Here is a 14,529-nt window from a genome sequence, read left to right as displayed (position 1 = left end):
CACACTTCCCTCCAGTTCTGCCTTCTCTCCCACAAATTTGGACCAGGTGAATATACTGCTTGTTTTGTTCTCTGAAGAATATACGCTAGAAGTGAAAATAAACATGAGGAAACCAACCAGATCCTCAAAGAAGTCAGAAGTCTTTCCTCTTCACAAAGGAGATTCTCTTATACTCAGGTTTGGATGCATGGATGTACATGGTTCTTTGAGTACATGTAGTATGAAGTCTCCTGCATGCTCAGTGGATTAAACACATCTATCACTGAGCCTTCAACTTGTGGAATGCATGGCAGCCTGTCCTGCAGACTGCGCTGAATGTCTGATTTTTTTTTCCTTGTTATTTATACCCGAATTTCTACTTTTTATGAGGAAAACTAGAAGATTTTGTGAATTCTATTCAAGAGCTTTTATTAAATTGAAATGCGAACACCATTGCAAAGAGATCTTACAATGACAAAATATAGAAAAGTTCACCAGAAAGCTACAGACTTCAGTAACAATATTGATCTTACAAGTGAAATTGCTAACAGATTTTATTAAAGCCAGCATTTTCAATATTAAGAACTTAAAAAATGCATAATTTTAAAGCATTTTCCTTCAAATACACGTAGAAACAATGAAGAATTCCTGAGCAACTATTTTTTTTATGCCAGTACGTTCCAACCAATGTACATACTGAATATGAAATCTACTTTCTGTAATTCCTTATATTTTAGAAGTTTACAAAACATCTGGGTCTGGTTCATAGAATAATTGTGCTTCAAGTCATTGTGCTGCTAAGGTAAAGACACTACAATAACTTGAATGTTCCAGATTGTGTGCAAATTCTGAATATGTAATTGAAAAAGAAAGGCCTAGCTTTCATTGTGAGGCTAAGGATGAATTCATTTACACAAATGTAAAAAAATAAAGAATAACAATAAAAAAATAAACACAACAAAAAACCTTTAAATATTGGACAGGCTCTTTCTTGGTTGGGAAGCATATTGTTTATTGTGCATGCTACTGAGAACATGCAATTTGGTTTATACATAAGTTTATTTGAGAGACCTGCTGCCACTATTAAAGACAAGGAAGTTCCAGAGACTTTCCCATGCATTTAACAGCATGCCAGAAATTAAATCAAATACAATTAATTAGTGACTCTTGGTATTTTTTTTCTGGGCAGTAGCTAATCAGAGCAGGAACTCTGATATTGCTGCTTTACACACTGACTCAAAAAACAATTATATGAAGTACAATGAAAAGATTCAGAAATTCAGACGGTGCTAAGTTATCTCTGAGAAATATAATGCATTTACAAAACTGATGGCAGTGTCATTGCAGATGAAGAGTGGTATTGGTGGTCAGAATTAAAAATTGATTTACAAGATGAAAAATAAACAACAGTGTAGAAGCCCAGGAGATACCTTCCAAGTAAATCTAAGTAGTAGTTTCCTCTCCCTTTCGGAATGATGGACCCCAGGATGAGAATTCAGAGTAGTCTACAGCATTATGAATATTAAAACATACTGTTTGACATCGTAATACTTTCACCTGTATTCTGTAGAAAAATCTGAGCATTCTTAAACATAACATAGTTTTCTGTCCTACTCAAGGGATGCTTTGTACTGTAGTGACATCTACAAAGATTTCCAGCATCCTCTAAGAATTCTACTCAGTGCTATGTCTTTAAATCCGACCACTACAATCCCTGTAGGAAATGAAGTGAAATCTATTTTTACTTACATCAAAATAAGGTGAAGGTACTCAGCAGCCCACTAAAATAGAAGCAGCATTCTCCAAAGAAAAAATTATCAGATAAAGACACAGACTAAAACAAGCAGCACCACAGAATCAAACTGCATAATAGCTCTTCTGATAATTAAAGGTGTGAAAAAATCTTCCTTATTTCTAAATTCTCTGTGCACTGATGTTGAGTATACACCCAGTTTGTAGCCTATCAGAGTGGCAGGAGGCCACACAAATAACTCAGGCATTTTTTTTTCTTTAATTATTCTCTTAAATTATGTAGCAGAAATGTATTTTAAATCTGTCTTGGTAAATCTCTGAGTTTATCACCAAGATATGGACTTCTCGGTTAAGGAAAATGTTAGTGATTATCGTATGTTGTCATATATGTTAATATTGTCACAGGTACAAACTAAACAATGCCCAGAAATGTCTAAAGACCATTTACTAGTATCCACCAACTTCTTTATCTCTCGGGGTTTGTAGGTCATTTAATCAATAGAAGAATGCTTAAGAGTGGTAAGTGCATCTGCAAGACATTGTAAATGGATAAATAAAATTCATCTGTAAAAAAAAATAAAAATTGGAGTTTTCTTTTAAAGACAGTTTGGTACACTACACTGTTTTGAAATTTTCCTTAGAAATGTAGGAAATGCAACAGCAGATTAGACGAGGGGCCTGGCCCTTCAAACATGGTTTTCCAGGGGCCGATACCAGATTACTGGAAGAAAACCCCATAATTAATATAAACAAAGTGACCAACTTTCATGTACAAGTCTTTTTCACCTTTTATATAACAGATGATCTGTAGTAGCCAATTTCAGCATCTTAACAACTGGTTAGCACTTGATGAGGCACTACTGTTTTTTGTGGACAATCTCAAGTAGCTATACGTATTCCCATTTTTGATGTACAAGTATTTTTTTTTCCTCTTTAAAACACATTTATCGCTTTAATTATTGTTTCCTTTTTAATCTACTCTTACATTTTATTCTTTTGGTTTCACTTTTTTTGTTCTCCTTCCTTGTCTTCTCAACTGCAGTCACCATCCTACAGCATACACTTTGACTGTTCTCTTCTGTTCTGACACATGCCGCAGCCATGTCCCTTCTCCCATTGTAGAGCACTCCTCCTCTCCTCATACACAGTGTGTTTCTGTATTCCATTTATCCTTAATCTCCTGCTTGACATACACAGGAAAGATGAAGACTTTCCCTTATTTGTTTCAAAAGGATTTTCAAGGCTGAGCCACAAGATTTTTTCAGCTCAGTGTAATTCAGTCAGTCCTTCCACACCGCAGTCACTGGATCTGAAGGAAGTCAGTGACTTGGTTTTTCGATGTGTTTTGTGACAGTTGAAAGCAGGGCTAGTCTCAATTTTCACTCACTCAGGAACAGTTTGAAGCTTTGCTCCTCAGAAACTCATCTGAAAAGAGGTCTTCCTAAATAGGAAGCACTAATAAATGCTTACTTCCATTGTTGGGATCCAGAATCAGAGCATCCCTGAGAACTCAGCTTGCTCAGTCCTAGTGAGTAGATCACACAAGCAGTTGCTAAGAACAGGAGAGGAACTGATGCTTTAGGAAAATTATGACTGCCAAGCTGGTCAGCATGACATTACCTACAAAGTGGAAACCTCTTTATTATTTTTTTCCCACATAAAAACTTCTTATTTAGCTACGTATCCCTAACATCCCATCCTAGTACTACTAGCGCAACGAAACTGATGATTCCATGACAAGCTGTTCGTTAAAAACATTTTAGACATTACAACCACAATTCTCTGAAATAATTTGCAGTTTGACACACAAAGGAAGATGCTTGTCTACCTTTTTAAAGGGAGTGGAAAAAAAGACACAAAACATCTGAGGTAGTGATTCTTTAAGAATATGGTGCCTGATCTCTTCATTTCATTTGTCTTTATGGCTTTATAGGAGATGTCTACTATTCATAAACTGGCTTAGATGACTTTGGTATCCTTGCCCAACACTTTCAAATTCTTTACACTCGATGAGAAATTACCAAACACTTTTACAGGCTTAATGATGTGAACTCCACATATACAGTGCTTCAGAGATAACAAATAAAATGGTACTTATTCACTTTTAGCATCTGCTGTTACTATACTTTAAATACTTAAATGACATTTAAAGCAACTATAGATTTTCCAGCTATCTAAACATATACACATAAACATACACCACAGAATTCACCGCTTTAACATAAACTTATCAGCACTATATTTTTGTGTTTCAGTTTGTTCTGTGAACACATATATCCCCTTAATAGTATTATATAAGATCAGTTGACTACGTCTTAATTAAATAATCCTTTGTAGTTACAGAGTATCATCAAAAGCATTCTTCATTTTATGTCAAAGTTTTGGCAGCACATGTCCACTTCAGTAAATCAAATTTTTTCAAGTCAGGAACATCATTCTGAAATACTAAAGCTGTACATCAAAGATGTCTTTGCTAAAAGAAATGGTCTAATTTGAAAAGTTGTAATGAGTTGCATTTCTCAGAACTGAAGAAAACTGTGAATAAAATTACTCTGAGACTTTTCAAAGGAAAGTTAATTAATTAAAATATTTATTCAAATTTATGATTTTATAAAACTAATTACTTCTGAAGAGCCTTTTAGGCCTTTTATGCTACTGAAATTTAAAACTGACATATTTAACACAAAAAAACCCCAAACACTCCAACTTCACTCAAAGTGAGAAATTCGGTGCAAGACATAGGGGGCTAATCCCAGTTCCAGGGATAAATTCTGTTGCATGCTCAACCCCTTTTTATCGAAGGAGGTGTCAGGAACCTGTTGTTACATAAGAGCGTATCATAACTTTACAAGAATCCACTGTGTACAATTGCTACAAAATCTCATCTATTTCATAATAAAAGCTATTCCTTGAAGAGTTGTAATAAAAAATAATGTTGCAAACAAGACAGAATGAATTATTTTGACACCCAAAGGCCCTCAAACATAGCTGAAGATTATTCTGATTTTACAGAATTTTATTCTCTTTTGATGTGCAAAAGTTCTATACAGATGTTCAAGGCCACTTTTAGAAGGTGTTACTCCCACCTGGGAAGTAACAGGTTGTTTTGGATAATAAAAGTGCATCCAAAGCAAAAATAACCCAACTGCACATTTTTTCAGCTTGAAGGATAATGTATGTTCATGAAAAATGCGTTCAAGTCATATTTAGCTAGCAGATTCTTCAAAAATCTTGGCTACTTCAGAGCAACCAGAAATGTGTAGTTTCCACTCTAGTAGAATTCCTGACTTCACAGAAAGCAGTGATGATTTAGCATCATGAGACTCTCACTGGCAAAGGTGGGAAAGAATTTATGCCCCATAAAGTAATTTAAGCTACAGCTATCTTGCAGTTTCAGAACTACTTTATGGATGGGCATAGAAAATCTTTGACTCAGTTTTCTTTCTGATGGAGAATCTGTGAACTACTTTTAATATCCTTCTTTTTAATATCTTGCAATCCGTTTTTTTTCTTTTTTTTTCTTCTTCTTTTTTTTTTTTTTTTCTTTTAATGGAATAATACTGTTGGTTGGTTGTTTTGTTTGATTTTTTTTTTTCCTTCTGGCAACATAGAAGAGAAACTGATCTTTGGGGTTTTATGAACTCAAGGTGTTAATGATGTTCCTGGGATCCAGCAGCTGCAATGGAATTGGACATACTCCACAGTATAAACACAGCCTATATTTTTCAATGTAATCAATGTCAATTCAGAAAACATTTTTGAAAAAATAAGGTTTAAATTTTGATTTTCAGACTAGAGAGCCATACACTAGAGAGCAATCTGACAGACAAACATAGTAACAGTCAGTGAAGTTTCGACTACCTCTTCCTGAAGCAGAAAGGGGCATTTTTCAGGCAAATCACGCTCTAGAATCTAGGCCTATATTAAAAACTGGGTACACATACAGATACAGTTAGGCAGGACAAATAATACAGTTAAAATCTGCTAGAAACTGCATCTGCCTGCCTCTGATCCAAAGTAACCTGTAGAACAGCAACAGGCTGCTGCTGATACCCTATCACATGCTCTGTAGCAACCTGTATGTGACCTAAAAAAATGCATTACACAAGGACCATAATTAGGTTATAGTTTGATAAGATTCTATAACCTCTGTGCATCGCCAGGGGGGTAAAAAATGGCCTGAAGCAGCACGTCCTTATACATGCTGTTAGGAGTAGAAAATAATTGCTCGGCTCAGGTATGGCTATCTCTGTAAGGTAAGAGAACATGTCTTAATTGGATCAGCTCTTTGAGATTCAATCAGAAAAAATGGAACATTACAATCAGAAGGAGATAGCACACTATCAGCCTAAACACATGGACACACGCATATTACTGTCCTGCAAAACATTCCAGTTTTGACTGATAGCTTGATAATTTCTTCGCAGTACTTCTTAATATTTCTATAAAATCTGTAAGATATACTACAAATGCTACAATAAAATTGTCCTGTTACCTATAACTAAACAAAACTTTATGTTTGGCTGCTCTCTGAAGTAGCCACTTCATGTCTTCAAGAACTAAACTGAGTGGCTGAATTAAGAATTTAAGATCTCTCCCTGTGCATTCAGCAGAACATCCAAACTGCCCTGATCAGCCTCCAGAAGTGGGCAATACGTTGCAAGCAGAGTCCTCAGACTCTACATTCGATGCCTAAAGTAAATGTTGCAGTATCCCCAACATGTGTTTATATACACACAGATAATTAGTTAAAATCTAAAGTCCTGCCAGTGAAAGGACTAGACAGCTAAACAGATCTGTATTTGAGCAGTTCCATGGCATGGAAGTATATGAGAATATGAACTGCCAAAGTAGATGCAGCCTTCTGTAACCTTCAAAATCAGAGAATCTTGTTTTGTCTGGCTCTGCAGAAGGTTACCTGATACTGCAGGAAGGCTGGCTCAGTGCAAAAAAATCACAAAAAGCTAGAGAAACATGAAGCTGTACAGGAAGGACAAGAAAGAACAGAGTTCATCTGTAGTAAATATACTTTCCGTAACATGCACAGTACAATTTTGCTTGCCATATGCTTCCAATTCCCCCTGAAGCTAGTGCTATTTGCTAAATACTTGACATGTAGTACATGACAAGTCTGACTTCAAACTTTCCTTCCCAGATCAGATACAAATGTACACAATGGCTAAGGATGCAGATGATCATGATTGACAACAGAGTACAAACTATGTGGGAAAGAAGCTTTACTTTCAAAACCTAGATTCTACTTTAATTTTATAATAACAGCTGGTAAAAAACATCTGAAATAAATAATTTACAATTCAAATAGTAATACATCAGCAATATATTAGAAATATAGTTTAAAAATTACTTCATATTCTTAATTAGTATAAAGTTTAATTTTATGCTTTGTATAGAAATGGCAGCTTTACTTGTTACCTCTGTTTCAGCAGAAGGAAACAGAAAAGTTGCTAATTAGCAAAATAACATTGGGAAATTAAAAAATATTTTATTTTGCTTTTTTTATTTTTTCTTGGTAATAGAAAAATAGCCTGTAAAAATACATTGTTAAATGTATGGGATTGTAGTAAAGTAGAATTGTATAATATATACAGTAAGGCAGTGTATCAAATAGTGTCCTGCTATATTTTTGGTGTTTGATTTGATTGGAATAGGATGCAAAGTTTTCTGTCATTCTGTTAAGAATTTGTTATTTTACTGCAATTAGTTAAATATATTCTCTTTCATATATGATTTTTTTCATACATAAGAGCTTCATTTTTCTTAAGAGCTGAGAAAGAAGATAAAGAAAACTTAATCAAATGTCACAATACATTCAGAAAAAAATACATTGTGGATCAGAGTGTTACTGTGTAATGATTTTTCTGATTTAGAAACTGCTCAGACAATTATGGTGTACCAAGCCATAACAATCTCAGACTTTGTTGAATCTGCAAAATTCCCTTAGGTTTAATCAAATAACAGAAGAACTGCAGAACTGAGTAATTAATTCACAATGTATTTTTTATGGCACATAATACCATTTCCACATTTCCCTCTCTAAGAAACGTGTATCAGTGATCCAGGATTTACTTCTATGATTATGAGGTCAACCCACAGTTTATTCTATTATTTATACAATACACACAGAAGACTATTTTTTTTTGTATGGAACTATGTGCTATGTGTTTTTTTGTTTTTTTGTTTTACTGTACATAACTATTAACAAAATCATATGTAAATCACAGACTTGTCAGCTAGGAAATGGTACAAGCTACAATTGTGATGTAGTAGCATAATCTTAAACCATAGCACTATTATACTGATTGTATTTGATTCATTCTGTAGCATTACCTGATGAAGAGTAATCAGTTATTTAAAGGAGGGCATAAATGAGGATGGGTCCATGTACTCTGACCCACTAGTTTCTCTTTTGCAGTCACCTGGAGCTGTCAGACAGTAGCTCATGTTTTTTTCAACCTGACCTTGTTGAAGGTTCTGAGACGTTTCTTTTGCAGGCTCTTGAGACACAGATGTATGCAGAACTCGTGAATCTGGCATTAAAACTAGAATATTATGGTCTGTAACTGTTGAGACCTTTGTGTATTCTTTGCTGGCTCCTGAAATAGTGTATTTTTCAGTCTTTACACTATTTTCTTTATGTTTCAGTAATACTGCTGGCTCCTCATCCTGTCTGACTTTGTGAACTTCGACGTAATCCATCAGTGTGGCATCCAAAAACAGTGACTTTTCTTTTGATCTGTTTTGTTCGACCTGCACTGTGGTTTGTTCAGTTTTGGAATGCAAATTCTCCATCTCTCTTTGCTTTTCCACATCTCCAGGGACGGTTTCAGTGATAGAATATTGTGATTGACCTTTTTCTTCACCTTCCACCAGAACTGCTGCAACATTCATATTTGTGGCACTCAGTGTTATCTTATGTGCATCTACAATGCTGTGATATGCAAACATAGGAGGCTGACTGTTAGGTAACTGAACTGCAGGCCACGTGGATGATTTTGCACTCTCACTGTTAAAAAGGTGTGCTTTTCGTTCTGAGGCTACACACTGAGTTTCCCAGCTCCTTTTCCCTGCTTTCTTCTCTTGAACATCTCTTACATCTTGTGTTTGAAGCACTGAAGAAAGAGCACAGGTCTCCCTGCACTTTTCAGAAAGCAGAGAAGGGCTATCACAGCTCCCTCGTCCAGAGTCACTGTCCGTTTCCTTGGGTGTATTTTTTGCATTTTTACTGGGATGACCATTGTCATGACTTGGCATAAGCTGCTGATCCTCACTGTCCTCTACTTCCAGATACTCTATCAGTAGTTCCTCACAGTCTGATGTTGGAGGGAAACCATGGCAACCAAGAGCACTCAACAGTTCTTCAGATTTCCCTGTCTAAGGGCATACCAGATAAGACAGTGTTATTTCTTCACTACTAACAGTAGGGATTACTTGACTAGTACAATTATAAACAGTTTACATATTTAATACGCAAACACTTGGTAACATCTCTAGATCTTAACTGAATTTATACTACTGCAGAAAATAGTGAAAGAACAAGAGAATTTCCCCTGAGTTGCCTTAGGAGGGAGACAATCCCAGACTTCATGTTTCTAAAATGGAAGGATCGGAGAGCTTCTGCAAATAAGGGCTTCAAGGGTTTGGCAAGAAGGAAATGGAGGAGAATGACAAATGAGCTATGCCTTTGTCTCCTCAACATAGCACAGAGACTGCAAAGAATGGTTTCCATAAGAACGACTTAGGTCACACAGGATTTAAGATCTTGTGGTGCCCCATAAAGAAACTGCAGTAACACAACCTGTCATCAAATATCCCACTACTTCTGGTGTCAGGAAAAAACATATCTCATACATAACTTTCATAATGATAAACCTGAAAGTTTTGCTTAATTTTAACATTGATTAAATGAAATCTGTTTTATACTTAGTTACGGTAATTATTGTTACTGTTACAGAATTTGGAAAAGTAAATGGGGCAAATTATTTTGCTGTTATCAATAGAACTCACCTCTAACAGATGTGTATCTATGCCTTTTATCTTTGGTCCTGGAACTGGTGGTAGGATGAAAGTTATCATTCTAGAAAAACAGCAAAACAAAACACAAACAGAACAATTATAGAATATATAAGTATGGGGCCTTTCTTACTCAATCCATCTCTTTCATGTGTGTACCAAAGATGTAGCAACAAGAAGCCTGAGGTCTATCAGAAGATAATTCAGGGTCCGAGGGAGACAATTAAAGGAAAAGGATGACTAAAGAAACAAGTTTAGCAGAGATGCCACTGTGGACATGAAAAAAACAAATCTTAAGCTTCTCAGGGAGCTAGATAGTGGTGTACCCCAGGAATCTATAGATACAGACAGATAGTTGATAGATAGATAGATAGATAGATAGATAGATAGATAGATAGATAGATAGACAGACAGACAGACAGACAGACAGACAGACAGACAGACTAGTTGCTTTTCAATAATCAACTTCTAAAAGCCTAGGAGCAGGCAATCTCATTGTGTTGCCAGCAAGTGGGGCAGAAGAGCAGCTTGGCCGAACAGTATAGAAAAAGAAAATATATGATCTCTGGAAGCAAGGTGAGGCTTCAAAGGAATGGAACAGAGACGCAGTTAATGTCTGCAGAGAGAAACCAAGAATTATTCTATGATTATTCTATCTATTATTCAGGAGGACCCGATGGTATTCCCCCCCAAAATGCTGATGGAGTTAGTGGATGTTGCACCTGGACTCCACTCAACAATTTACTAATTAAATACTAGCGGAGGTCCCTGCTGTCTGGAAGCTAGCCAAAGTTATACCCAGCTATACCCAGAAAAGCATGAGAGAAGACACAGGTTAGTCTAACCTCAGTGCCTGGAAAGATTGACCAGAGAGATGTTGAAGGTCAGTTAAAGAACAAAGCTGTTATCAGACATGGTCAGCATGGGGTCATGAAGGGAAAGTCATGTCTTAGTAATTTGATCCCCTTCTGTGATAAAGCCACTTGCTCAGTGGATGAAAGGAAGGCAAGAAACATACTCTTTCTGGATTTCAGTAAGGCCCTTGATACTGTCCTTCATAGCATCTTCGTGGACAAACTGTCCAGCTGTGAGACAAACAGACTCATACCCCAGTGGGTGATTAACAGACTCAAATGTAGAGCTCCAAAGGTTGCAGGGAATAGGTCTACACCTTGCTGGCGGCCAGTTACTAGCAATGTCCCCCAGGGCTCAATTCTAAGGCCAATCCTGGTCATTTGTATCAATGGAATGTATCCTCAGCAAATTTGCCAATGGAGCATGAACTGTAACTTCATCACTTACTAAACTAGTTGGGCACAATCCAGAAGGACTAGCTGGGTCTCTATGTATGCACTTGACTGTCATTTGACTGGTACTAAACAGGCTTTATGATGAATAACTTCTGATTGCTTTTCCATCAGCAGTTTCTCTCTCTTTGCTCTACTCAGACACTATTTTTGCTAGACAAGATATAGATCTTGTGATATCTTCCCCTTTCAGTTTTAGCTGAAATTCCAGTACAATTCAATAAATTATTTGGGAATTTACGGACAGGTAGGCAGAAAGACTGAATTCATAATATAATGTTATTTTCTCTAGGAAATTAGGCCAAACCCACAATGTGCATCTTCAATAGGAGCAAGAATGCTTAAAGTGATATCTGCTAAGTACTTGGTGACTAATTGGGATGGTCAGATCTAATACCAGCTGTCTTTACCAACTGAGAATTCAGTGTTTTATTTTTCTATTTTCCCTAAATAACTGAATTACTTTTTCATCAGCTACAAATTTAAAATAATATATGTGTAATTTATGATATGTAATTCTCTTATAAAAAAAAAAAAGCACAAAACCTATACAAAGTAAATCAAAGGTTAATAGCTTATTTTTGGAAAAGTTTGATGAAATTTACAACTCCACAGACTTAATAAATTTCTGACTTACCTGTACCCTTTCAAAACCATTGTCCAGCTCATGATTAAACATATGAGAGATGACAAGACACCCAAGACGATCCACACAATCATATCTTTTACTCTGAAGTCTAGGAAACAAATGGAATTATTTAAGGATGCATCTAGGAAATACAGTCAAAATGCAATAAATAAATAAATAAATAAATAGAATCAGATTGCTTTTATTTGAAAAAGTGGCTTAATCTTCAAATTCAGTGTTGAATCTAGAGGCCTCTGCTAGCATAGACATATCTCAATAATCACTGCAACATCTGGTAATTAATGTACTTTTTATTAATAACACTGTGCAGGAAATAAACTCTTGCAAAAATGTTATAAAAATGCATGAAGATGGAAATAGTTTTCACAGTAAGTTACTGCAACTGGGTTTAAATCAACTTAGACTAACATAAGTAATCTCAGTATCAAATACATATATAGTTAAATTTTGGGTAGAATGGTCTATGACTATGTATTTTTAAGGATTCAGATTTTAACGTGACACTTTTTATATTGAGATGTTTATTCTGAATTTGTTCCAACGAAAGCATTAGGAAGAGCTGTTACTGTCTTCAGGAAGTCACTTTGTTGTCTACCTATGAGTTTTAATGAAGTTATTATCACTCTTTTTATTAAAAACTGCCATCAAGAGATATAAATGAGGCAATAAACAGAAAGGATGTGCTTTAAGTTCAAAAGAAAACTGTTTAACTCCTGTCTGTTCAACTCCTAATATTAATGAACTAACTGTTCCCTATGGTGCAGGGAAGCTTGAGAATTCAGTTACCTTCACAATGATATTCCTACCTATCCTAGGAAACAGTGGAATGTCAATGTGTATGGGTACTACTGACAACTAACAGAAATATTACATGAACTTCCATGAAATAACAGTTATTGAAAGGGTGCATGGCCACTCACCATTAGGAATCTGAATATATTTTTCTGAGCTCCATTCACTCCATGATCCATGGTGGTCTGGTTTGCAGTGAATCTGTACAATGTACTTCTTTCCTGGATTTAAACTAAACATTTTATATTGTGTTTGTTGTCCAACAAAAATTGTCTGAAATGAATTAAAAATCACAAAATCCATATAAAATTAAGAAATTTTTCAAAGAATATCATAGCTAGTTTAGTCCTGATAATCAAGTTGGGAACATACCAGGGCTGTTCTGAAAGTAATGCCTCCTATTTTATGATGTTGGCCTACGAGGTTGGTGGAATGTCTGCAGAGGTGGAATCCTGCCACCAATATCCCATTACATGCTGTTGCTGTGCAACAGATGGCAGCAGAGGGACAGTCTGACTAAATAAAGTCTGACATGGAAGTGCATGTGAAGTAAAGATGTGTCACTTAATTCTTCCATGTGTAAAAAATGGCACTTACTGACATTCACTGATGCTTGCTGAATGTTTATAGCTACCACACAGTGAGGTGGTAGGTGGATCCTTTCAGCAGTGGCAACACTGGGTCACCTACATTGGTGCAGATTTTTTTACAAGCATGGCATGCAGGCTCTTGCTCAATGCTGGTGACAATGCTGAAAAACAGTGGTTTTTTTTAGCTGAGAATCTGTTCTATCAAATACTGTTTTGTGCTCTTTGTGTCTATTGTAGTTTCAATGGAAATAAAAAGGAAGCATTAATTTCAGTGTGACCTACATGGAACTGCTTATCTTCCTAATGATGTTACACAGGCCATTGAAGTAACGTTACATTTATTTTATTTCTGAAGTTCAGCATTCTAACATAATGCAGTTGGATTATCTGGCTCTGCTACAGTGTGCTACAAAGACACACCATGAGCATATGACAAGTAGGAATGAAATGTGGTAATGGTGGGACCTACAGTACTGAGAAATGAAAGAGGCAGTAAAGAACAACAGGAGAAAAAACAATTGCAGAGGAAAGAAGGAATGTAGAGCAGGGTAGCAGAGTGGATCCTGCAATGGCCAAGGATCTGGGATGTATAGTGGCAGAGGGACAGCAGGAGGCAATACAGAGAAGGCTGGGTAGTACTGAAGCGCACAGAAAGGCAGCACAGCCTGGAGTCTTTAATTTGCCCCCTACTTGTATGAGCTGCAGATCCTGAGAATAGACAATAATGATTACGTGGCCATAACAACTATCACCTACTTGTTATTTGCACAAAGGCAAGTGATTTTACTTAATGTCATTGAGCGTTCTGTTATACAAGAAGTATTTGTGTTTGAGAACAAATTATCAGAAAAAATAAACCTGGCAAAATGAGAGCTAACAATTTAAACTATTGTGCCAATATGACTAACATATAATGGACACGATTAAAAATAAGTACTTCATCAACTGCTATCACACAGCAGTACCTGAAGTACTAGTTTTCTCAACAGGAACGTGTAGAACACACAAGCACTGTTTTTGAAAAAGAATGAAGTATTCCACATGCCTGCTTCATTATAGTCAGACACAACTAACAAATTCTAACTGACCAAGTAAAACTGCAAGTAAAAACTTGCAAGATCCTTACCTCCCATTCCTCTCCTTCTTCAGGCTTTAGTCGCAATTCATACTCGAGGGTAAGCCATCCAGATCTGACATCAGCCAGTGGGGGTGGAGACCATGTCAATACTAGATATGGTTTTTTATTTATTGGCTTCTTTAATTCTAGAGTTACATTCACAGGAGGATCTGGCTGTACTGTTAAAATAAAAGAACTGATAGTAAAAGTATGAATGCTTTTTCTTTGTATCTTAAAAGGAGAACTGAAGTGGCAAGTGGGGCAAATTGCCATCTCTGCTGCGTCTAGTAACTTGGAACTGGTGGAAAATGG

General features: G+C 36.1%; 2 protein-coding genes across 5 annotated transcripts in view; one reads left to right on the top strand and one right to left on the bottom strand.

Moving 5' to 3' along the window:
- BRIX1 (biogenesis of ribosomes BRX1) overlaps positions 1-14,529 on the top strand; it is an 87,650-nt gene that overhangs the window by 34,595 nt on the left and 38,526 nt on the right. The gene's annotated exons all lie outside the window — the stretch shown is intronic.
- The window catches only part of PRLR (prolactin receptor), a 92,954-nt gene continuing 86,380 nt past the window's right edge, over positions 7,956-14,529 (bottom strand). For all 4 annotated transcript variants that reach the window (XM_065739975.1, XM_065739973.1, XM_065739974.1 and 1 more), the window contains 5 exons: positions 14,227-14,396; positions 12,639-12,783; positions 11,707-11,806; positions 9,757-9,826; positions 7,956-9,123 (listed from right to left, as the gene is read on the bottom strand). In XM_065739975.1, the coding sequence (XP_065596047.1) occupies positions 8,098-9,123; positions 9,757-9,826; positions 11,707-11,806; positions 12,639-12,783; positions 14,227-14,396 (1,511 nt within the window). In that variant the 3' untranslated portion in view covers positions 7,956-8,097. The remainder of the gene's footprint in view (positions 9,124-9,756; positions 9,827-11,706; positions 11,807-12,638; positions 12,784-14,226; positions 14,397-14,529) is intronic.

This window comes from Cyrtonyx montezumae, unplaced genomic scaffold, assembly GCF_038088225.1.
Source record: "Cyrtonyx montezumae isolate F1298 unplaced genomic scaffold, pur_monq_1.0 scaffold_25, whole genome shotgun sequence".
Classification (NCBI taxonomy): domain Eukaryota; kingdom Metazoa; phylum Chordata; class Aves; order Galliformes; family Odontophoridae; genus Cyrtonyx; species Cyrtonyx montezumae.
Note: the sequence above shows the minus strand (reverse complement) of the source record. Positions and strands in the feature narration are given on the sequence as shown.